A 26211-nucleotide genomic window follows, 5' to 3' on the forward strand; every position below is an offset into this window, starting at 1 on the left:
TTCCACTGCATGGTACAGTTCGGTACGGCTCACTTTTTGGTGCTTTTCCACTGCAGGGTGCGTTTCCGTATGGCTCGGTACAGTTCGCTTAAATAGAACCACCTCGATAATAAAAAGTGACGTGTAAACACTGCAGATCACTGATTGTTTCGAGAGAATCGTCACTACCATTATATGCTTTTGTGACAGTGATATAGTGGTTGAGACCCTAAACGCATTGCTAAATTCAAGATTAGTTTACCCTTGTGCGCCGTTGAGCAAATCAAGTGATGTCGTCATCTGCGCTTTGTTGCACGAGTGCCTACTCTCTTGTTTTTAGCTGTATTTTGTTTTGCTGCTATCAGCCTCCTTTTGAAACAAACGTATTCGTCTTCTAGTTAAAAACATCCACATGCCGAGAAGTAGAGGCGGCACAATTACAGCGATCATTCTTTAATCCCACCCACTTTAAAGCGGTGCTAACTGCAGTGAAAACCAAAGAGAGCTGTGCCGTGCCGAACCGAGTCGTACCACGCAGTGGAAAAGCCAAGCGAGCCAAGCCGAGCCGTGCTGTACCGAGCCGTACCAAGCATTACCATGCAGTGGAAAAGTGCAATAAGGTAACTACACCGGTTTAGGTTAAGTTTAGGGGGGGTTCATGGTTAGTACCTAGTTATTGTAATTCCTATAATAATCACATAGTATATGGAACAGGGGACGTATTACAGAAACTTAGGATTTTTCACAATTGCGTATTACAGAAGCAAATCTTAACTTGATTTAGGATTCTTATCCTATCTTACAAACTCTCATCTTATCTGTAGTTAGGAAATCTTAACCCGCTCCATAGAGTTCGGTAATCAACTGTCAGGTCTGTTACCAAGCAACCAACAAAGCGCAAACTGCTTCTGAGGTAAACCTAAAATCAAAATGGAGAAACAACGAGCTTTTAATTCCAGTGCGGCAGAAAATGAAATGAAAATGAAAAGGATAAGGCATTAGTCACTTGAAGAATGAACTGGCATAAAGTTGGTTTGACGTTATTAGACGTTCGATACGCGCAAATTTAGGGACAGTCTCTAAAGTTACATACGACATTGGTTTACACATTTCTAACTTCAATAGCATTTGAACGGAATGACTTACAGTATCAAAACCAACTGTTAAGTGTTCATCTAGGTGTCAGTTATGATGCACAGATTTTACATATTCCGTTCAAATGCTATTGAAGTTAGAAATGTGTAGGTATCAATGTCGTATGTAACTTTAGAGACGGTCTTTAAATTTGCGAATATCGAACGTCCAGCTTCAAACCAACTTTATGCCAGTGAAGAACGACCGGTAACGCTCCGTGACGGCTCGTTGGCCTCTGTAATGTTGGTCGCAATTCGTCAACTAACTGCAAAATCATGTGTCGTGGGAGTCTGTAATTGTTTACCAGCATTTTTTTACAAAGCACAGCACATCCTCTGGGTCTTCCAAAAGTATCTCCACCATTAAAATGTCGTTGCTCTTCATCTTATATAATTAATAAATGTAGCCCTCTCTAGAAAAAGGCTTTTGTACTGTGATTTTTCCCGTTGGATTTCAAAAAGGTTTGAAGTTAGGACACCAGTGGGGTTGTCCTAAAGTTAAGGCAGCTTTTAGGATTTTTTTGTCGAGTTAGGATGCTTCTGTAATACCCGTTTCTTATCCATAGTTAAGATAAGATTATGTTTTCAAGAAATGTCCTTCTGTAATAGCTTTTGTCCTAAATGCGGTCCTAACTGAAATTGCCATGGTTACCAAACAGATAAGATTCTAAAGTTAAGATGTTTCTGTAATTCACCCCCAGGACTGTAAAATAAATTCCTAGCAATATTCATGTGGATTATATCATTCTCTTAAATGGTTGATTAGTTGTAAGAGACTATTACTCTAGTCTTTTTGATAAGATATTTCTATATGTAATTATTGTTTGAAAGACAAAAGGTTGTTTGTGCAGTCATATGAATCTTCTGTCCAGTATGATGTAATTTAGAAAACACCCAAAAACCTTGTACAGCTAGACCACAGAAATCATTGTTTTGGTGAACTCTTCCTTACATGAGTGTGGTCACTTATCTGCATAACCCTTTCTCTGAAGTGTGTGTGAAATTGCCCTGGTGGGCTGATAAGTCTCGCCAGGGTCGTGGTGTAATGTCATGTCATGAGGACGTGAGGTAAAACTAATATGCTTGACACTGAAACCCTGGTATTTGAATTTGGCCAAAGCAAAGCTTCTGGAATCGTAACTCTTTGTGTGCCAAGCTAAACTACATATTATTTGATTTCTTACAGAGCTCTCCACATCCAGTTTTGTCTTTTTTGTTTTATTTTAGAAAAGTTTGCAAGTAGTGTCATCTGTTTTCCTTGTTATGTTACTTAGTAAATATGTGATCTCTTCAAATTTCTCTGCATTTGACAGGTGGTTAACGGTGTCGTGCAAACCCCTGGAGATCAAGACGCAGAGGACACAAAGCTCATGGCCATTTACACGAAAGACAGCCAGAATGAGGACAAGGTGAGTTTTTTTTTTGTGGCGCTATTGGTGTAGAAATTACACACTTCACCTTTAAATCAAGGGGCTGCTCATTCTAGTGGCGCTTATCCACTCTGTATTAAGCCCTGTTCTGTAATAGCTCAGTCATTATGACTCGGCACTTTTACCCTGCCGAGGGATCAGGGATTTGGGAGGTCACAGCATTGCAGTGGAATTTCCTCAGTGTTTGCCTTCAGTGCAGTCTCTTTCTCTGATTCTGTGTTGCCAGTAATGGAAAGGAAAAATCAGAAATTAGAATTATTTGACTGGTAATCCAGATTGTCATTGTCTCAAAACAATGAAAACCTCAGATATTCTCTCTAAAACAAAGATAACTGTTGCAAGGGACAGCTGAAGGCTAATCTTACTGCATCTCAGGAAAAAAATAATTCAAAGGCAGGCAACAATTTTATGGCTGTACTGTGTCTTTGTCTTGTGGTTTAATTAGTTAAATTGTTACAATAAGTTTTCAATAACGTAATTTTTTTTTTTCCATTTCAACATATTTTAACAGAATAACTCTTAGGAATGTAACTCATAGTAATGTAATCTTTCTATTTGAATGATTCGAACTGAGTTTATTAAGCAGTTTCAGTTCATTTCAGGATAATTTCAAATAGGGTCACTGATCTCCCTCTAATGCCATTTAAATTGCTGTGTGTGTTTGTGTGTACCCTTATGCTGTTTATAGTGTACAGCTTTCACTCAGCTTCTCCGTAATAGAGATGGGTTACTATAGGGATGTCCCAGAGTGACAATGCCCCAACTCCCATGTGTCTTGTGTTTTCTCTCCTCTTCAGTGCTCCATGTCAGACACTGTGGACAGTGCAGACAGCATAGATGACAGGAGAATGGACATGATATACACCATAGAGGACACACCACCCTGGTACCTGTGTGTGTTCTTGGGTTTACAGGTACAAACACATACACAGCCACATGTGGACCTACTCATCTTAGTGATGAGCCCCAGACATTTAAGATGTTCATTTACCAGCTATGAGCCAAGGATAGTAGTGACTGTAGATTTAGACTTTAAAGAAGTGGCACTCCAATTTACACCAGTGAAACAAGACTTTACAGTAGAGACACGCAACTTTGAAGCAGTGACCCTTGACTTTACAGCAGTGATCCATGACTTCACAGCAGTGACCATAAACTTTACAGCAGTGACCCACAACTTAGCAGCAGTGACCCTTGACTTCACAGCAGTGACACTAGACTAGGACTGGGCGGTATATTGAGTTTGTATGATATATCAATGTATTTTTTAGAAACTATATGGATTGAGACAATACCTCAATTGAAACAGGGACCCTAGACTTTTAGCAGTGACCCACAACTTCACAGCAGTGACCCACAACTTTAAACAATGACCCTCGACTTCACAGCAGTGACCCACGACTTCATAGCAGTGACGCACGACTTTACAGCAGTGACATGCAACATTACAGTGCTGACCCTTGACTTTACAGCAGTGACATGCAACATTACAGTGCTGACCCTTGACTTTACAGCAGTGACATGCAACATTACAGTGCTGACCCTTGACTTTACAGCAGTGACATGCAACATTACAGTGCTGACCCTTGACTTTACAGCAGTGACATGCAACATTACAGCGCTGACCCTAGAATTTACAGCAGCGAAACTAGACTTTGAAACGGTGACCCTAGACTTTTAGCTGTGACCCACAACTTCAAACAATGACCCACGTTTTTACAGCAGTGACCCTCGACTTCACAGCAGTGACTCTCGACATTCAGCAGTTAAACCTAGACTTTACAGCAGTGACATGCAACATTGAAGAAGTGACCCTTGACTTTACAGCAGTGACCCTACATTTACTGCAGTTAACGTAGACTTGTTGTAAGATGTGATGTTCTCCATCACAGAGATTAAGAGCTAGATATTTTTTTTCTTTCCACACAATTTCTCCTCAGCACTACCTTACCTGCTTCAGTGGAACTATCGCTGTGCCCTTCCTGCTGGCTGATGCCATGTGTGTAGGTTTTGACCAATGGGCAACCAGTCAGCTGATCGGCACCATTTTCTTTTGCGTGGGCATCACCACCCTGCTGCAGACTACCCTTGGCTGCCGGTAAGTGTGAGTTTGTTAAAGCGATGTTTAGCGGTTAGAACATGTTCCAGACACGTTGAACAATGGGGTTACAATGGGGAATTAAGGTTCGAATCTGGTCTGCGTGGTGAATCCCATTCACTGCGCCACTGTCAGTTGAGTTTACTCATCTAACAAGTAAGCATAACAAATAACATGTAACTTTTACTTGTATATAGATTAAAACATGAACGTTTTCAGTAAATGGCAGAAACCCATCTGTTGTGTTTGTTTGTAGCACAAACAGTGTTTTGTGTTGTGTGTGGGTGGTTGGTTTTATTGATTATTTTCAGGATGTCAGATTCAGGCTTAGTTTACAAGCACCACTTTAGTTCAGCAAGAACTGCATCTACTTCGCTTTCTTTTTGTTCACTCTCAGAAAATACGGTAGAGAAGATGATGATGTCTAATTGCGAATGCTCTGCTCTCTTACCCCTTTTCAACCAGAATGAACCCGGTGCTAGTTCATAGCTAGTGCTAGTGCCAGTTCAGAGTTGGTTCGACTGACGAGCCTTCTAAGAACGGTTTGCCTTTCCACGGGCTAGAGAGCCACCACAGAGCCAGGTCTTACGTCACTGTATAGGTCTCATCTTTCTCAGCAACGCTAGCGAGGCAGCGGGAAACACAAACACACCAGGCTTGTTCGAGATGCATCGGCGCTGCGCAGACGATCAGCGTATGATATCAAAAAAACGCATGAGCGATTCAAAAGCATAAGGAGTCGTCTGCTCTCGTTGTACTCGTTGTCATACGGCGATCGGTCTGCACAGTACTGATGTTCTCAAACAAGCCTTCCATCAACAATGGCGAACGTGGCGTAACTATTGATGCACATGGCTTTACGATCCTACATCGGCATCAAAACACAGCGAATCCAACCCATTCGTGCAGCTCGCCGTAATTTGTATAGACGGAGATTACAAACAAGCAGCAGCTATTAGCTCCATTAGCTGCTATTTCAAAAATGGAGCTGGTGCTTTTGGGTGTGGAAAGACAAAGAACCGATTTGAAACTAGGCTCTGGCTCCGAACTAGCACCAGCACTGCCTTGGTGGAAAAGGGGTATCAGAGTCGTAGCACAGTGCAGCTGGTGTCAGATTTTACTCATCACATGACAAGAGTATGGAAAGATGATTTGGTGCGCAACAGATCCTGAGAGTCATTGACAAATATCTTGGAAAAATGTGTCAGTCTCGCCGCTCCTTGTATACTAAGGGTGGGTTGCCCCAATAAGGATTAATCTTAAATCTAGATTAAATCAAGGTTTATCTGATAAATCTGTTGCACCAAACTTTAAACCTTGTCCTGTTGCTCCATAATTTAAAACTGGTGCAGAGTCCTGCACTGGTCCGATTTTGTAAATCCGAACCCGCCCGTACCCGCAGTGCTTAAAACCGCATCCAACCCATTTTCCGACAAAAGCACTAATTAAAATCCGCACCCAACCCGCTTAAAATAGAACCGACACCTGACCCGCACCCGCAATAAAATCAGTTTAGCATCACATTATAGACATATTTACAAAAATGATTATTGCCAGCATACAGAAGTTATTACACGACCATTAACACAAGGACAACTTCAGCCGAAGCTGTCAAACATGCTTATGTGTCCTTATCATCTCTACGAGGCACATTCAGTTCTGTCCCCTTTTGAAAAATACTGTTCGATAGAACTGCTTGTGCTTGGTTTGTTACCACAGTCATCTGCGTGCTTCCTCAGCGCTGAAGTTCCACATTTGTGGCTATCTTTTTTCTTCAACTCCTCAGGATCCATCTCGACGACTGCAATGCAGGCAGATCGCGCGCACAAATAAACTGATATGGATTTGAAATTATTTTATCAACTTCAAATACAGGCAAGGCATGTTTTTGTAGATGTGTTCCTAAAAATATGCATATATTTTTTAGGAACACATCTACAATATACATGCATATATTTTTTATATATATTAGTTTGCACGTGTTTAGACTCGTGTTTCTCCCTTGTCCGACCCGACCCGCACCGGTATCCGACACAGTTAGGATGTTTTTCACCCGTTTCAGCAATATTCGCTGGTCACCCGTGCAGGACTCTAACATGGAGGATTAAATAAAATAAAAGTGCACCTACAATTAAAATATTTTGCTGATTGAACAAAGACAGAAACAGTGGGGGTATTGTCAGGTTTCAGATAGGTGTTTATTACCACTAAAAATAAAAAATAAAGCGAATTGAGGGAGTCGTGGCGGCCCGTAAGATTACACCTGCTATTGAGATGCAGATCCGTCACTCATCTCGGTGTCGGACAAAGAAAAGAAGAGGCAAGCCTCGCGTTTCTCATGCCCGCTCCACGCGTGACTGCTGGGCAAGAGTGGAGAAAGTCACTCCGCGAATCATGCCAGTTGTTTTTTCTTATCTCGTTTTTTTTTTTGTCATATGTTATGCTGCCATATTACTCTATCAATTGATAGTATAAATATATATCCAGGCTTATGAAATCTGCACGCGCTGCCGCCATGTTTATTGCCTGCTTGATCAGTAACGGTCTCTCTACGTAGTTTATAAAGACGGCTGACATTTTATAAACACATTTCCTTTATCGGTAAGAGCTGCTTATGTCAGAGAGAGTTTCTGGTGGTCAATAAAGAAGGAAATTGAATGTTGCTGTTTAATTACAGTGGCGTATCCATCATGGCGGGGAAAATTAATCGTAAATCGTTAAATTCTAACCCCCGATTTTGTTAATCTGTTGAAAATTAACTGGTGCAACACAGCTCGATTTAAAATGAAACCTGGATTAACAAATCCTAGATTAGCTTTAAACTGTGCTTAATTTAATGCTTATTGGTGCAACCAACCATAGTAACCCTGGGGGCGTATTACAGAAAGAGTCTAACTTTAGAATCCTATCTTAGCTGCTTGGTAACCATGGCAATTTCAGTTAGAACCTCATTTAGGACATAAAGAATGACATTTCTTAAGTGCATTATCTTCACTACGGATAGGAAAAGGGTTTTACAGAAGTATCCTTATTTTAACTGTAAAAAATACATAACAATAGCCGTGTCTGAGAATGGATTCACATTTATTAATGATACCAGATGAAGATCAGCGATGTTTGATGGTGGAAAGACTTTTTGAACACCCAAGTGCCGCACCATGAGGACAAAACTAAATCTAGTGATAGGCTTTGCTTCTGTAATACGAATTCGGGAAAAATTCTAAATGAACTTGTCAGGTCTTAACTTAACTACAGAAAGTTTCTGTAATATGCCTCCTGATTGTGATTTCAATACCTATTGCCTGCTCGCTATTGCCAACAATACCGGTGTTGTCACAAGTTTATTTACAATACAATACAATATGTATTTATAAAGCACATTTAAAAACAACCAAGGCTGACCAAAGTGCTGTACAGAAAAGAATAAGAAATAGAAAAATAAAACTACCAAAATTAAGGAGCACACAACAATAGTAAAACAATAAATGAACCCATGATCAAGGAGTATTGTAAGCCAAAGAGAATAAATAAGTCTTTAGAGCAGATTTGAAGGTGGATATAGAGGGAGCTAATCTGATATAAAGGGGTAGACCGTTCCAAAGTTTTGGACCTGCAATCGCAAAAATTTTTTTTTTTTAAATTCTAGATCTAGACACGATGAGTAGACCGTGATCACTGGATTTCAGAGTTCTAGAAGGAGTGTACGGACAGAGCAGATTAGTCGGGTACTGAGTGGCCAAATTGTTGAGAGCTTTATAAACATATAGTATATTTTTCAAATCAATTCTAAATTTGACAGAAAGCCAGTGCAAATTATTCACCAGTTTGATCCCTACTGTAGAACATTCTGACCACAGTGAAGACATCAGTGGAGAATCTCAGCTTTCCCACTGGATTTTTTTTTGTTTGCTTCCAGAAAAACTGCCTTTTTCCAATGTAACATTATAAGCACATTGCGATTGTATAGTACATCTTGTTCTTGGGTTGGGTAGGCAAGTCAAGTCAGAACAATTGCACAAACGTCATGACCTCACAAAGGTGAACTTGGAGTTTGCATTGTAATTGCAATGTCGTGTTTACAATGTAAAGTGGAAGGTGGGAGAAATAAGGGCGGGCAGAAGTTTTTTTTTTCCCCCTGTGTATGTCTGGGCATGTATCATGACATGTCATCTCATGATAGAATCCAACTCTTAAATACAGTAGGGCTGGGTGATGTGGCTAGAACTATCTAGATATTTTTCAGTCTTATGACAATGTTCAATATACATTCACATAATTTATGTATTTGCAAAGAAATAGCTAAAAAAAAACAGTAGTGTCTCTTTCTTCCTCTTTTTAACACGTTGTTTCGTTAAATGCTGTGTACTTTTGTCTTTTTTTCTGCTCTTCCTCCACCTTACATTGTGTTATTTTGCTCTCTCTGTGTTTATTTCTCTCCTTTTCCCTGGCATTTTCCAACTTCTTGCTGAAAGTGAAGTGACCCAGTAACCTAGATTGTGTCGATTGGAAATATTTCTCTCAGTTCTGTGAAGAGGAAGGGCGTTCCAGTTGCATTGTTTTTTTTTCCTTTCCCCACTGGCTTTGAAATCCAGCCTAAGACACAAGCTTTTATAAGGTGTGTTTAAAAGCATTCTCTCCTCCCCTTGTTTTTTTCAAGGCCGGTTACATTTTTTTTTTGAAGTGATGCTTTTGTTGGAACAAAATCTAACTCTCAGTCGCGACCAGGAGGTCTGGAGAAAATGGGTCAATTCAATTTTAGCTGTGGTCATCTGTGGATCTTTTATGTTTTTGGTTCCAGGGTCTTTAATCACTCAGTAATGAAGGCCTTCAGCTCTTTATTGCGCTACAATTCAAACTGGTGCTGTTTAGTGTGGCTTGTGCACGAGGAAGGGACACACTTTGAGAGATTTAAATTGGTGATTTGAGAGATTTAAATCGGCTGAAATTGGGTGTATTATTTTCGTGCTATGGCCAATACATACCCAAAATACATACCCAAAATACATTCCAGATTGAGCTTTGATCCATCCAGTGTCTAAAGGTTTGCAAATTATATGAATATACAAAATAAGAAATGTTTCTTCCATGTTTCTGTTTAATATGTGCAATACCATTAAAATGTTGGGGGTTGTTTGATGTTTTTTGAAATAAATGACTTGTACTCACCAAGGCTGTGCATTTATTTCATTGCAGTAAAAACAACGATATTGTGAAATGTTATTATTATTAAATAATTATTAACATTATACATGCAAATACAAGCCCAACATTTCTTAAACTAAGTCATTTTAGTTTAAAATTCAGTCATATCCAATATCTATGAAAGCTTGTTTCTGCTACAGAATAAAACATTTTAAAAGATAATTGTGATTTTATTTTTTTATCTCACAATTGTGAGTTTATATCTCATAATTCTGACTTCCTTTCTTAGAATTGTGATTATAAACTTGCAATTGTGAGATATATAAAGTCCAATTCTTAGGAAAAAATACTTTTTCCCCTCAGAATTGCGAGTTTATATCTCACAATTCTGACTTTATATAACGCAATTTTAGAAAAAAAAGTCAGAATTGGGAGATATAAACTCCGATATAAGCTCAGTCTGAAAATTCCTTTTTTAATTTTTTATTCTGTGGTGGAAACAAGCTTCCCTAAATATTGCCTGATATTGATGGATATTTTTTTTTTTTTAAACTAATATCGACCAATAACTGTTGTAGCATTAATTATAAAAACATATATAATGTCACATCACACAAAAAAGATGAATTCACATAAAGGCTGTTCTGTTTAACTTTCTAGTCATCAAAGAATCTTAAAAAAATGTTTTTTTAGTATTTCCACAAAAATATATTTTGCTGCACTGCTTTCAACTGTTGATAAATGAATGATAATAATACATAATTTCTTGAGCATCAAATCAGTATATTAGAATAATTTCTGAAGGATCATGTGACACTGAAGACTGGAATAATCCTGAAAAATCAGATTTACATTAAATTAGGTTTTTTTGTTTTTTTGTTATAGCATTGCATATTTCAGTAATATTTCTCAATATTGCTGTTTTTACTCTTAAAATAAATGCAGCCTTGAGCATAAAATATTTCTTTCAAAAACACCATAACCCCAAATGTTTTAACGGTATTGTAAATATTACAAAGAGACATGATTCAATTAAATGTGCTGACAAAATAATGTTTCTTATTTTGTGTATTTATATAATTTGCAAGCAAAAAAAAACTGGGCATATCATTTATCAGTCTGGAATGTCCAGTGCCTCTATGCCCTTATGTGGCCTCACCTCTGATTTGAATGAGGATTGTTAAAACAAACGAGTACATGCTGGTCCCTTATAAAATAAGCTGTGATTTAGTGTCTTATTTACAGACTTTGGTTCTGTTTAAGCCCTTACCAAAATATAAAACATCAATCACAGCAATTCAGTTATTTCCTCCATAAGTTACCACTGTTGATGTTTTGCTGCTGTAAATTGCTTTAATGTAATTGATGTCGCAATACAGTTTTATGTGGCATAAAACCTCCAATTGGGAAGAATGAATTGACAGTGACTGGGTTTAAGGAATCTGGAACAACAGACAGTCTATAGATAACAGGATGGGGAGGGTGAGTATCTGTAGAGGTCTGATCCTTTAGGCAGTTCATGTCATAAAGGCATTTAGCCGTGGCCTGTTCTGTTTCTTGGACTCAATGTTCTTTTGTGGCCACTTTGCCCCATGTGTAAGCGGGCCGTCTGATGTCTTTCTTGCGCATTTGATCCCTCTGTTCTGACGTCACTTGCTCGTGGCACATGCTGTCTCCAGGGAAACCTGAGCGAGTGACCAAAAAAAGGAAAAATGAGAAGAAGATAAGAGTGGAAAGGACCGGGCAAGTGTTGCCGTCAGACCTGTGTGCTGCTGAGTCACTGTATGTGAGCAGCCTTTATTTTCTGCCTATGTGAACTAGTGTATTTCCATATAGCATCTGTTTATGCACAATGGGTTATTATCATTAACTAAAACTAAACCTATAAAAAAAATTAAAACAAAATAAATGTTAACTCAAATAAAAAATAAAGAAAGAACATTAAACTGAAATTTCTCATTTTTGTAAAACTTGAAGTACTAAAATCACTAAAAATAAATAAACCAGAACTAATAATAAAATAACTATATAGATATATATTTTTTAAAAACATAATAAATGTAACATTATTAAAACTTTAACTAAAATCAGTATAAAACCAAATATATGAAATCTAACTCAAAATATTATGAAAAAACTATTTTAATATATTAATGATACTAAAATAACAATGCACAACTTTTTAGAAAATTTGATGTTTTGACCTAAAACATGCATACATAATGCAAACTTTTTTGAACATAATCTGTGTTCTTGCATTGTATTAAATCTGCTTTTTGTAAAGCATTTTTTGCTTTTTAATGTTGCCATGTTCATTGGCATGACTGGGTCATAATGACGTTTCTCACCTCACCACGTTACACTCCAAGTCAGCATCGTGTTCTTAAGTAAAGATGCAGGAAAAAAAGAATGAGAGAGTTTGTCCTTTTTTTGTTTTTATTTATCAGCAGTCTCTACGACACAAGTGTGTGTGTGTGTGTGTGTGTGTGTGTGTGTGTGTGTGTGTGTGTGTGTGTGTGTGTGTGTGTGTGTGTGTGTGTGTGTGTGTGTGTGTGTGTGTGTGTGTGTGTGTGTGTGTGTGTGTGTGTGTGTGTGTGTGTGTGTGTGTGTGTGTGTGTGTGTGTGTGTGTGTGTGTGTGTGTGTGTGTGTGTGTGTGTGTGTGTGTGTGTGTGTGTGTGTGTGTGTGTGTGTGTGTGTGTGTGTGTGTGTGTGTGTGTGTGTGTGTGTGTGTGTGTGTGTGTGGAGACATCTAGTGGTTAGAGCAAAGCACTGCTGACTCATGTGCATTACAATGAATATCAGTCAGTTCAAAAACAAATTCCTCTATTGGTTTTATGCCTGCTACAGACTGTGCGATTTCGGCTATCCTATAAGATCATTACAAATCACTGTACGAGATGGATCTAATAAACTTGGGTACGAAATGTATGTAGACTGTAGACACCTATTGAATCATAGGCTACAATGCAAGTTAGTATAGAAGAATAAAACGTCAACAGCATGTGCTAGTGGTAAACATTTGGAGCAAGATGAATCCCACTTTGGATATTGTGGTTTTTGTGCGTTGAAAAAAAAGAAGTGAAAGTGGAAAATATAAATGCGGTCATGGTTAGGGAAAAGAGGCCAACTCGGCATGCAAATTTTGCAAATGGAGCTTGAGGTAAGTAGTTTTAGCGCCATGTTGAGTTGATCAATACGCCATTTCATGTTGCATTTTTATTGGCTATTCACTAGACTAGATTATATTACTAGAATAGATTTATATATAAGTCCCCACAAGCAGATCTGTATACACTATATGGACAAAAGTATTGGGACAAACTTCTTAATTAAATTCAGGTTTTTTAATCTGACCCATTGCCACAGGTGTATAAAATCGAGCACCTAACCATGCAGTCTGCATTTACAAACATTTGTGGGGGGAAAATGGGTCATTCTGAAGAACTCTGTGAATTCAAGCATGGGACTGTGATAGAACGCCACCTTTGCAGTAAGTCAGTTCGTGAAATTTCATCCCTGCTAGATATTACACGGTCAACTGTAAATGGTATTATTGCATATTGGAAGTGTTTAGGAACGGCAGCAATTGTCACCGAGTCCTGAGGCGTTACAAACCGAACCATTTCTTCTGGAATTGGTGGCTTCTCACCGATTCTGTGGAAGGACCCTCTTATGTGGTTACAATCTTTTCTTGGTACATGTCTTTTCTCATCAGCCACGCATAGATATTTTCCAAGGTATAAGAGTGGTGTTACTGGTTTTGTTTTCTTTTTGTTTTTCTTTAAACGTATGTGTATGTATTAGTATGAGTTGTTCTTGTGATTGATTTATTGTGTTTGTGTGTGTGTTTTGCCTCCAGGCTTCCATTGTTCCAAGCTAGTGCTTTTGCATTTCTTGCCCCAGCAAGAGCCATCCTTTCACTGGATAAGTGGAAATGTAACACAACAGGTACCTGTCACACACACAATGTTCCCGCAGGTATAAAAGTATGAAATTTGAATTATGCTTAGAAACGCTTTGAACAACTAAGAATGTCAGTGGAGAAAGGCATTCATCATAACATCGTTATATACATACACAATTAACTCGCTACATCGCTAAATGAACCAGATTTTTCATATCAGCAGAAAAATATACATGGATAAACCTGGCTTCTCTTGAGGATCCCCTGCTTCACCACATAGTTGATAATTATGCTAAAGCCCGCCCGCACATTGATGTGATTGGTAACAAGGTAGTTTGTGACGTACAAACACCACGTTTTTGAGACTGTCGAAAGTCTAGTACAAACAATACTGACACTCATAAATGGCAGCTGTCACAGTTGCTAGGCGATAAGAACAGCCCTCAGCAGGTTTAACAACGCTAAGTCCAACCTTCTTCGAGTCCTTCGAAGGATGCAGTCTTTGAATTGGGACATCTTGTCCCAAAGAGTCACTTGCTTTGGTCCTGAATGAATCCGCATTGGAATGAATCAATCAGGATTTGAATGAATCTATTGAATGAATGAATCAATGACTCAACTTGCTCATTAATAATTGCACTTGGCGCCACCTACTGGCAGTTTTAGCTACATATTTAAAGTATGATTTTATTTTAAAGCTGCTGTCCGTAACTTTTTTTGTGTTCAAGATTTTGATAAAAATTATATAAGGAGAATGTACAACATGAATCCCTTTTCCAAACCGTGTATTTGTCTTACCCTGAATCATTATTAAACACTTATAATAAGTGTTTATATTGGGACTATTTCAGGCCAGACTAGTAGGAAGCGCTGCGGAGAAGCACAGCCTCTGCGTGACTTAAACAGAGAGAAGTAGCTCCGGCTACAATGTTCTTCCGCAAGACGCATGCAGTTCTGCTCATTAGCCACTAGAGCACAAAAAGTTACGGACTGCAGCTTAAAAAAAATTCATATTTATAATACTTTTTTTAAAGGGACTATATGCAACTTTTTCCCCAAAATAAACGTAACAATAGCTTTTTTATTTTACCATTTATGACTCAAACATCTCCTGATGAGCATACTGACACCTTGTCCGCTCACAGTGGGTGCACCTATAAGCCTGTATCCTATTTTTCCTATTTTCTGGCGGGTAGGTTTTTCCCGCGGTGTCTGCGGATGTGACGTCACCACCGCTGCGAGAGCGAGCAGAAAATAAGAGCAGTTCTATTTTTTGGCCACAGGTGTCAGTCGCGAGTTTAAATTTCAGAAAAACGCATATAGCCCCTTTAAACCACTAACCACAGATTATTTATGTAATTGTAAAGTATGCTTTCTTTTACATTTTATTTTACATTTCTATATACAAGATATTATATTTAAAGCATTAATTCTCATTGCATTTTATGCAATTGTAATTGCAGTAATGCAGTGTTTCTCAAACTTTTTCTGCCATTCCCCACTCTGGAGGTAGGGAATGGTTCCGAGCCCCACCTGTCCCCAATCGCCCCAACAAATTTTTTCCAAACTATCAGTATCAGTATTTATGATGGCCGATAAATTAATATTTGACAAAATTATAAAAATGGATGAAACACCGCTCAACCACATTATGAGTGTTGGTGTTTCATAGTTTTAATACATTTTATTTATCAGAACTTTAATATATTTTTATGTTCCTCTGTTCTGTTTTGACCATAATGCAGTTTAAAAATAAACTTGTTTGTTTTATCACATTATTTTAGAGAGGCTGAGGGATCATGAATAACTACAAATAACTAATGTAAGGGAAATCTATATGCGTTGTGTTTATATATATATATATATATATCTATATCAGCCGATATATCAGACGAACTTGACAAACTTGCTTACCATGTCATAAAATCTAATAATCGAATTCTCAAATATGTGCAAGTGAGTGTGTTTTGCCATTTAAAAACCTTCATAAATTATCTTGATTTTGATCTATAACGTGAGATGGGTGCCTATGTTTGTTTGCATCGCAGTTCAGAGAGTCCTGTCAGTCGGATTCGCGTGAATTTATCAGTTTCTCCCGAAATACAAGTGACCGGTGAACTGGGAGAAGAATATAGTAAACTTTTTAGTTACCTATACGTGTATCTGATATGAATAAAACGTAGGCAAATTATTTTTGAATGGATTGTTATTGCTGCGTCTAGTGACACCAGTGTGTAGGCCTATTTTACAAACTCTAAATGTATTGTTTTACTAGTAGGCCTACTTATGTGTATTTAAATGTTTGAAACCTAAAATAAACATTATGCATGATATGTTAAGTCACCTTCATTTATTTAGCGCATTTTACAACACGGATTGCTTCAAAGCTTTAGTGATAATCGTAAATAGGCTACATTTTGCTTTAGAAGAAAAGCTAAAGTAGGTTTTTTTATTATTATTATTATCAAGCACTGAGCGAGTGCTTTTATTATCAAGCACTGAGGCCCTAGCCCGGCCCGTGTCCGACAGCTTATCAAAATTTTCAGCCTGAGTCCGACTGAAGCCCGTGTTTTTTTTTTCTTCTATTTTTTATCCTCCCTATTAGGCCTACACATTGTTGCAGCCATTAAAATAGTTCGGTTTTGTTTTTAATGTCAAAGTAGTTATATTTCGTTTCGTTTCTTTATTAAGTTAATTTAGAAAAATGTTTGAAGCATTTATTTGTTTGTTAAATCTTTTTTTTATTTTAAGTAACGACCAAGCGGCCAGCAGCCGACAGTTAGTTAACCACGTTTGATTAATTTAGCCTCTCAAATCAACACTGGACTTGTCTCTTGCTTATAATAAAATCCATAGATATAAAACATTTCAAGCATCACAATGTTAATTTAAACGTTTAGCCTAAAAAAGGCATTTTTTTACAAGCTGAGGCAGGCTGCTCGCAACGGCGCTCACAAACAAAACGGGCTGATCGAGAAAAAAATAAAAAACATACACACACACACACACACACAAAACACATGCTGTTTGTCCTATCCTTACACCTATCTACAAAACTATTATAAATCCGATCTTCAATTCCCGGTCTGATGCACATTTAACGGAGTTCACGTCAACGAAAGCAACAGATGAGCTGCATTATATCAGCTCATTTCAAGATCAAAGACCGCAAAATGAGAGAGCGACCTGAGCACTGGGAAGAGCATTTAGTCTCATTCGTTTTAATGAAGATGATTGTGTTTTTGAGCATCTAAGACGTAGCCTATTTTCTGTTTCACTTGCGGCCGTTTGCGTGTTGGCTTGCTTTACTCATTTGTGGCGATGCGTTGCATAGCGCCAGCCCCGCGCCACTCTAAACACTGAGCGAGTCATCTTGACAGTTGCGGTGTCATGGTCTCATGTTGTTTCCACCAGCGCAGCACATCTCATCTCAGGTGCACCGAAATAAAAATCCCACATGTGGGACTGCTCAAAAGGGTAATAAAGATGGGCTCAAAAATGACCACATTTCCTCCCGTTTGTCGCGCCCCACCTGTCGCGTCTCTATTCCCCACCAGTGGGGCGCGCCCCACACTTTGAGTAACGCTGCAGTAATGCCACCTTTAGGCTGCATTAAAAACATCTAAATGCCTCTTCAGATAGAGACAGAGCGACACGCGTCATAATCTGAAGACCACGCCCACCAGGGGGGAAAACAATCCAACGCTCTCCATTGACTTTGCATTGCGTGAGGCTGCCTCCTTGTCATTTCGGACTTATAACAAAAAACAGAATAATGTCTAAAAGCTGCTATGTGACAAGGTGTACAGCAAACAAGCTAAAAAACACAGAAATACGTTTTTATAAGCTGTCGACCCAAAAAAAACGAGCGTTTAAGGAGACAAAAGTGGATAAAGGCAATAAAACGTGAAGCTTCAGCAGGAAGAATGGGTCAATTTTGGGATCCTGACACTCATTATGCCTATGTGTGCAGTAAACATGTGTTACTGTTAAGTCAAATATCCAAATGTCAGTTTTATATATTATATTTCCTGTCGCTGATTACGTTCCCCTCCAGTGGGTTTAGTTCTCAGTGTATATATAACGTGTCGCGCTCTGTCTCAATTGCCTGTATCCACTTTTGTGTCCTTATAAGCTCGTTTTTTGGGTCAACAGATTATAAAAACTTCTGTGTTTTTGGTTCTGGGTTTTGTTTAGCTTGTTTGCTGTACACTTTGTCACATAGCAGCTTTTAGACATTGTTCTGTTTTTTGTTATAAGTCCGAAATGACAAGGAGGCAGCCTCACGCAATGCAAAGTCAATGGAGAGCGTTGGATTGCCCCCCCCCCCCCCCCCCCCCCGGTGTGGGCGTGGCCTAAATACGCTCCCTATACAGCTTCTTTGCCATTGCTGCAGTGAAAAAATTTATTTTGTTGATACAGATTTAATTTGATTGTTGTTGTTGTTTTTATTTAATTTGACATAAAAGATTATGCAAACATCTAAGTTTAGAAAAAAATACCATTGGTATATATGCTCCTGGGAAACCAATTTTTGGGGTCAAATATTGCACCACAGTATTGCACCAACTGCAACACAGACTATGAAGAATATTAAAGGAGAATTATATTCATCAGACAGCTGTCCATGGCAGGCCTAAACCAGCCCAAAAACACACTCTGTAAACTATTTTCTAAAGGCATCTTTACACACACGAGTTAAGGCCGCTCTAAAGCGGCTCTGTGTCTGTGTCAGAATTCTGTGAAAAGACGCAATGCCGCATAAAAGCAAACTTAAAATATGCCGGGTCTGACCCACCTGCTGAAATGGTTTTGATTCAGTGTAAATGAACGCGAACCTGTGCCGCCCTAGACTACGTTATTGTCATGACAACCGCCTGTCAGTGTCAGCTCAGGCGGCGTGAGAATCAAGAAGCGGGAGACAAAACATATAGGAATAACTCCACATGTTTTAGGCAAATTAAAAAAATGTCTATCATTAAAGTAAAAGAGTCCTGTACTCACATCGTGAAGCAAACTACCAAAATAACGGAGTCGTCGTGTGTAATCAATTGGCGTTCGCCGTTTGTAACCTTCCTTTGAAGAGATTGGCAGAGTAACATTTCCCTCAGATACGGTAACGTAAATGCTTAACCCAGTCGCCGTCACTGTGATTGTGAATTGTTATATTATATTCCAAAAATAACGATATTTGCTGATATATCTGCTGTCCTACCTGAAACGCTAACGTTTGTATCATTTGTTAATTTGTTGTGCCTGCTCCAAAGTGACTTTCTGGCTATTTGAAAAAACTTTCAAACCACTTTTAATCATGTGGTTATCTACCCAGTGTAATAATGCATTATTCTTTTGTAGCATTTGTTCCATCGGTCACAATTTTATTAAGAAATATAAAAAAAACTATACCCTAGCCTACAATAGCCTATCAGTACAGAATTATGACAAACATCAAAGCGCCTATATATAGCACACAGAGGAAATGAATAATTTTTTATTTTATTTCATCGTTTATTATTTAATTATTTTTTTAATTAATTTATAACACTTTATTAAAAACATATTTTTATAATAGTAATGTTCAAAGCATTGTTTCCCACGATTTTAATTTCTCTGTAAATGCATTTATGCCGCTTCAGAGAAGCAATAAACAGTCTGTGTCAATGCTCATTTTTGTGATTTTTATTTTTAATGCCGCATTTGCTGTGTAAAGATGCCTTTAATTATTGTTATTGATAAAATCCTAGGAAATATCAAGAAATCATTGTCAACTCCATGCGTAAAGTACACATTTTATATTACTTCAGGTCTTAAAAAGGTCTTAAAAAGCCTTCTATTTGACTTGCAAAAACACTTGTGTACCTTCTCAATCACATTTAAAACCAGTAATCTGATTGTCATGTTTCTCTGCAGCTGTTCCTGTATTAAATGCCACAGAGCTGCCACACACAGAAGACATCTGGCACCCCAGGATACGAGAGGTGTGTTAAAACAAAGAGACCAAAAGAGATGAGAACAGAAGTATTTAATGAGGAACGTAAAACTGATAGAGGACCTGATGGTGTGAAATGAATTAAATAAAATGAGGTGGAAATTTAAGGTTTTGAATGGGTTTTAACAGGATTGCTCCATGAGATTGTGGGACCCTAGGTGCTATCATGAAAAGGGCTATAATGTAAAAAATGTCAAAACATCTATAGGACCACTGCCGCTGCAAACGTTACAAAAAAACAGGATAGTTAACAAATAGCATGGCCGGACCCAGGGTCAGCAGCAAAGTTCCTTGATTATTACGCAGGAATGAGAGAATAGTCCCTCCTAGCTATATCGGTCTAGAAAATCGCAACTTTTCATTTTCCGTTGGTCTTAATACACGATGTAACTATACACATCACAACATGTAAATAGGAAAATTTTGTCACTTATTGAGCAGTAGGCTAGCTGGAGCCGTTTACCTCCAGTCTTTGTGCTAAGCTAGGCTAGCGGTGGGTGCGTCAGACAGAGTTATGGCTCGCACGGAGATGAGAATGGTATGTATGGACTCATCGAACTCTGGGGGATACGGTGAATAAGCTAAAGTCCCAAAAAGTCGGCGTGTTCCTTTAAGCAACTTAAGCTGAATTGGATTAAATGGAGCATTACGCTGTCTGGAGGTCTGTGTCAATGACACTTTTCTACCTTGATGGCTTTTAACCTTTACCACTTTTTTGTAGATTTCTCTCTATTCTTCTTTGTTTGGTTCTTTTAGATTGTTTGTATGATTAGATGTACCTCTCTCTCTTCCTCTCTCTCTAGATCCAGGGTGCTATAATAATCTCGTCTCTAATAGAGGTGGTCATAGGGGCCTTAGGTTTGCCAGGTGTCCTGTTGAAGTACATCGGGCCGCTCACCATCACCCCTACTGTCACTCTTATCGGACTCTCAGGCTTCCGGGCTGCTGGAGAGAGAGCAGGCAAACACTGGGGCATTGCCATGCTGTGAGTACAGCTTGCACACAAAGATTGTATTTAACCAATCTTTGGCTCTGTGGACTCAGCATGTAAACTCTTTCTCCCCTCTTTTAAACAGAACCATATTCCTGGTGCTGCTGTTCTCTCAGTATGCACGTAACATCCAGTTGCCGCTCCCCATCTACAAATCTAAAAAGGGCTGGACATCTTACCGTTTGCAGCTGTTCAAGATGTTCCCAGTGAGTTTCTCCACATTAATCCACGATAAGAAAGCTCATAAAGATGAAAATATACACTGTACCTGTCTAACGGTTGGAAACATTACAATTTTTTGTTTAGAAACATTTAAAATGTGTTTTCTATTTTAATAAATTTTAAAAAGTGATATTAGAATGATTTGTGAAGGATCATGTGACACTGAAGACTGGAGTAATGATGCTGAAAACTCGGCAGTATGTATTAAAACAGAAAACAATTTTTTTATTGTAATAATATTTCACAATATTGCAGTTTTTACTGTATTTTTGTTTAAATAAATCTAGTCTTGGTGAACATAAAAACAATTGTAATGTTCCCAAACTTTTTTTTTTTTTTAAAGGAATTTAAAAATATTGATTTATTTGTTTGATTGTTTGTTGTTGTTGTCAAAGTTGGGATCTATGAAAACAATTACAAACGATAATAAAACCCCAGAACGTCATAGCAGTTAAAATTAGATAACAATATTCCCGGTTGTTTTTTTTATTATTATTATTTATTTATTTTAATGTTCAAGCGACCTCTGATAAATTTCACTGTGCAAATGTTTTTTTCTTTTTTTAATCTATTGGCTGGTAAGTTTGTGGAACATATTTTGTTCCAGATCTCAAGAATCAGTTTATTGCATCTTTTATTTCCAAAATGATCCACATTCCAATGAATGGAATTGTCATTATCATACGCAGTCTGGTGTCACCGGCTCCCAGTAGCATGAGTTGGCTCTTTCAGAACATTGGCACAGATCGTAATCCGCCGTTAGCTCTGATGACAGCCGTAATTACCATGCTGTTTCAGAGATGAGGGCTTTTTGGCCTGGGTTTTTAAATGGAAGGACAGCAGACAATGACATGGCAATGAAAGTAAGCGTGGGAGGCAGATAGACGCAAGCCAAAATACACAGATTGATCCATGATGATGATACGTCAGGGAGTTTCAGCATGCAATGTTGTCTGCTGGTGTGAAGGTTAGTGAAGGAGGTTGGATAACATGTCTGGCTCTGTGTTCAGAAGTCTGGGTTACTCATCAGAATTCAGCTTGAGCTTTTTTAAAGTAGTTGGGTTTCTCTCTCTTTCTGTCTCTCTCTCTGTAGATCATCATGGCTATCCTTGTGTCATGGTTTCTGTGTTTCATCTTCACGGTGACTGACGTGTTTCCTCCCGAGAAGGACAAATATGGTTTCTACGCCCGAACAGATGCTCGACAGGGCATCCTGGCAGCCGCTCCCTGGTTTAAGATACCCTACCCCTGTAAGTGTTTGTTTTGAGTGGTGTGTGTGTGTATGTTTTTCTATCCCAGTGAGGACTTCAACCTGAATACACAGGGTACCTAAATTGAGGTCGCCATGAGGAAACAAGCTTATAAATCATACAGAATGAGTTTTTTTGAAAATGTAAAAACACAGAAAGTTTTGTGTGATGGGTCGGGTTAGTGTAAGGGGATATACAGTTTGTTGAGTATAAAAAACATTATGTCTATGTTGAGTCCCCACAAAGATAGCGAACCAGACGTGTGTGTGTGTGTGTGTGTGTGTGTGTGTGTGTGTGTGTGTGTGTGTGTGTGTGTGTGTGTGTGTGTGTGTGTGTGTGTGTGTGTGTGTGTGTGTGTGTGTGTGTGTGTGTGTGTGTGTGTGTGTGTGTGTGTGTGTGTGTGTGTGTGTGTGTGTGTGTGTGTGTGTGTGTGTGTGTGTGTGTGTGTGTGTGTGTGTGTGTGTGTGTGTGTGTGTGTGTGTGTGTGTGTGTGTGTGTGTGTGTGTGTGTGTGTGTGTGTGTGTGTGTGTGTGTGTGTGTGTGTGTGTGTGTGTGTGTGTGTGTGTGTGTGTGTGTGTGTGTGTGTGTGTGTGTGTGTGTGTGTGTGTGTGTGTGTGTGTGTACGTACATGTTTTTCTAGCCTGGTGGGGACTTCAACCTGACTGTAGACAGACTCATGGGGACTCGTGTCACCGTGGGGACCGCACAAAAGCTTATAAATCATTCAGATTGAGTTTTTATGAAAATGTAAAAATGCAGAATGTCTCCTGTGAGGGTTAGGTTTAGGGGCAGGGGCAGTGTAAGGGGATAGAAAATACGGTTTGTACAGTATAAAAACCATTACGCCTATGGTGAGTCCCCAGAAGGATAGCGCACCAGACGTGTGTGTGTGTCTCTCTTAAATGTTTCTGTACCTCTTCAGTCCAGCCCTTGTGAAAAATAAGTACACTTTAGCATACTTAAGAGTACTTATTACAGAAATAATATACTCAAGTGCGACCTGAATGTAATATTCTAAGAGAATTAATTGTATAAAAACTGCAATTAAATTAATTTACATTTTACATTTGTATTAAATAATAATCAAGTACTTAGATGTTCTTTAGCATGCTACTCAACACATCGAAATAAGTGTTTATTTAAAATATGGCTAAAGATTATTAAAACATAATGCTTTTAAATGTACTTTAAGGTAAAACTTTTTATTTGAAATGAATACAAAGTGCACTTTTAAAAAGGTGTACTTAAGTGTGTTAGAGTACACTTTCTTGACTGTTTCTAAGTACACTTAAGCATCCTTTTATTTCAGTAATATATTATCTTCAGGTGCCGTTTTAAAAAATATATATACATTGCTTTTACCATTTGGAGTACGGTACACTACTAGTGCACATTTAATACAGTTAAGTGCACTTCTTTTTTACAAGGGAAATTGAGGCAGCCTCACATGTATTCTTCATGGTAAAGACAATCCTATAATACATTGCAAGCTAGGTGAAAAAATAAATCTTATGATGGAAGGCAGGAAAATGATCAATACAAATGTGGTTTTATCCAATATTTGTGTTTTCTATTTACTTTTGTGCTGGTTAAAGTGTCATGCTGTTAAAGTAGTAACAGGCTAACGTCAAAATCTATTGAAATCATTTGTTAAGCCAGTGTGGCATGTGTAGGTTGATCCATGACATTTAGGATGCTGCCTATGTAGGCAGCTCACTAGGTTTTGGAGAAGAGATGTGTTACAGCAGTCCAATGTATGAGCAACCATCCGTTCTTACAATTACATTGTAATTACAGTGAAACAATGAATATAATGTATTAAATAATCCTTCAGCTTTCTGTATACTAAATATGCTTAGATTACCAATAATGCTTTGTGTGTCTGGTTGTGTGTTCTAGTCCAATGGGGGTTGCCCACAGTGTCAGCAGCAGGAGTGATCGGGATGCTGAGTGCTGTGGTTGCCAGTATCATCGAGTCCATTGGAGACTATTATGCCTGTGCCCGTCTCTCCTGTGCCCCTCCTCCACCTATACATGCCATTAACAGGTACAACACAAAGACGCAGCAGCGCCTGACATAAAAAGCATGTTTTATTGTCCTATTCTAATTCATTCCACATTCCCGTAATGGAATCTCTTTTTCCCCAGAGGGATCTTTATGGAGGGTGTTTCCTGTGTCCTTGATGGTGTCTTTGGGACAGGAAATGGCTCCACGTCTTCTAGCCCAAACATCGGAGTGCTGGGCATCACAAAAGTAGGATCTTTTACTATTCACTTTCTCTTATATTTTATTTTGTGACGTAACATGAAGGCCAATTATGGTAACTTTATATTCAGAATCCTCTGCATTTAACCCATGTTAGTGCACACATATTAGGAGCAGTGAGTAGTGAACACACACACTCTGCAAACCATGGGCACACACCCAGAGCAGTGGGCAGCCATTTGCTGCTGCACCATAATATTTCCTGCTGGTATTAAGAATCAAACCAGCAACGTTGGAGTTACAAGTCTAACTCTCTTACCATTAGGCCATGACTGTCCCCCATTTTGTGCATTCACTTACAACAAAGGAACCTAAAATAGCATCTTGACTCGTAAAACAGTTTTAACATCAACAGTGCTTGGCTTCAAGGAGCTGAGTGGTAAAAGCACACCCAGCATGTGTTCGACTGGTCCTCAGTGGATCATTAGCACCTTAAATGCTGAAGAGAGCAGCTCTCGAGTTGCCATTGAACTTCATTAAAGAAATGAGCTTTGACCGGCTATGAACTCCAACAGGGCCGTTCCCACAGGAATTATTTATTTATTACTAGGGCTGTCAATTTAATGCAACTAATTAGATTAATTAGTTACGGTAAAAAATAACGCGTTCATTTTTAATGCTGTTAACGCACATGCCCCGCCCCAGACCTACTTAGGTCATCTTACCAACTAAGTTTCTTATTTAGATTTATAATTTCATATTTCCATATTAATAAAAAAAAAAATTGAGGTATAGTTTACCCAAAAATATTTCTTTCTGAAGCTTTTTGTAATGGCTATTAGAAATGTTACACAATAATGATTTTAAATTATCTTTTGTCAGTAATTTCTCAGACAAATTTGATGTGGGATTAATTTTGCGTTTAATTAGATTGATTAATCGCCACATGGTGTAATTAATTAGATTACAAATTTTAATCGCTTGACAGCCCTATTTATTACACATACTATTACTAATGAGGCCACTTCTTTGATTTTAATCATGTTTTAATGATGCATTAACTGCAGCAGTCTGGGAATGAAACTATTAAATATCAGCTTGTTCATGGACTCTACCATTCATACATTTGGGGTCTTTTTTTTTTTCTTTTTTTTTAAGGAAGAAAGGATGCATTAAATTGACAAAAAATGTATACTGTTACAAAAGACTGAATGCTGCTCTTTTTAACTTTATATTAATAAAAGAATCCTTAAAAAAAAAAAAAAAAGTCAAAATGTCAAGGCTTTTCATGTGCTTGTCGGTCATTACACACAGACTGATATATTTCAAATGTTTATCTTAATTTTGATGATTATAACTGACAACTAAGGAATATTCCCAAATTCAGTATATCAGAAAATTAGAATATTGTAAAAAGGTTCAATATTGAAGACACCTGGTGCCACACTCTAATCAGCTAATGAACTCAAAACACCTGCAAAGGCCTTTAAATGGTCTCTCAGTCTAGTTCTGTAGGCTACACAATCATGGGGAAGACTGCTGACTTGACAGTTGTCCAAATTACGACCATTGACACCTTGCCCAAGGAGGGCAAGACACAAAAGGTCATTACAAAAGAGGCTGGCTGTTCACAGAGCTCTGTGTCCAAGCACATTAATAGAGAGGTGAAGGGAAGGAAAAGATGTGATAGAAAAAAGTGTACAAGCAATAGGGATAACCGCACCCTGGAATGGATTGTGAAACCAAACCCATTCAAAAATGTGGGGGAGATTCACAAAGAGAGGACTGCAGGTGAAGTCAGTGCTTCAAGCACCACTACGCTCAGACGTATGCAAGACATGGGTTTCAGCTGTCGCATTCCTTGTG

At 38.3% G+C, this 26211-nt stretch overlaps 1 protein-coding gene across 3 annotated transcripts in view; it reads left to right on the forward strand.

Moving 5' to 3' along the window:
* slc23a2 (solute carrier family 23 member 2) overlaps nt 1-26211 on the forward strand; it is a 56975-nt gene that overhangs the window by 23028 nt on the left and 7736 nt on the right. For all 3 annotated transcript variants that reach the window (XR_013817380.1, XM_079828033.1, XM_079828034.1), the window contains 10 exons: nt 2426-2521; nt 3340-3456; nt 4483-4640; nt 13643-13731; nt 19598-19665; nt 20480-20661; nt 20753-20873; nt 21983-22139; nt 24039-24186; nt 24288-24393. Coding sequence is in view for 2 of the 3 variants with exons in the window: in XM_079828033.1 (XP_079684159.1) it covers nt 2426-2521; nt 3340-3456; nt 4483-4640; nt 13643-13731; nt 19598-19665; nt 20480-20661; nt 20753-20873; nt 21983-22139; nt 24039-24186; nt 24288-24393 (1242 nt within the window). In the remaining variant the exon portion in view is untranslated. The remainder of the gene's footprint in view (nt 1-2425; nt 2522-3339; nt 3457-4482; nt 4641-13642; nt 13732-19597; nt 19666-20479; nt 20662-20752; nt 20874-21982; nt 22140-24038; nt 24187-24287; nt 24394-26211) is intronic.

Source organism: Gobio gobio, assembly GCF_949357685.1.
Source record: "Gobio gobio genome assembly, chromosome: 10".
Taxonomy (NCBI): Eukaryota; Metazoa; Chordata; class Actinopteri; order Cypriniformes; family Gobionidae; genus Gobio; species Gobio gobio.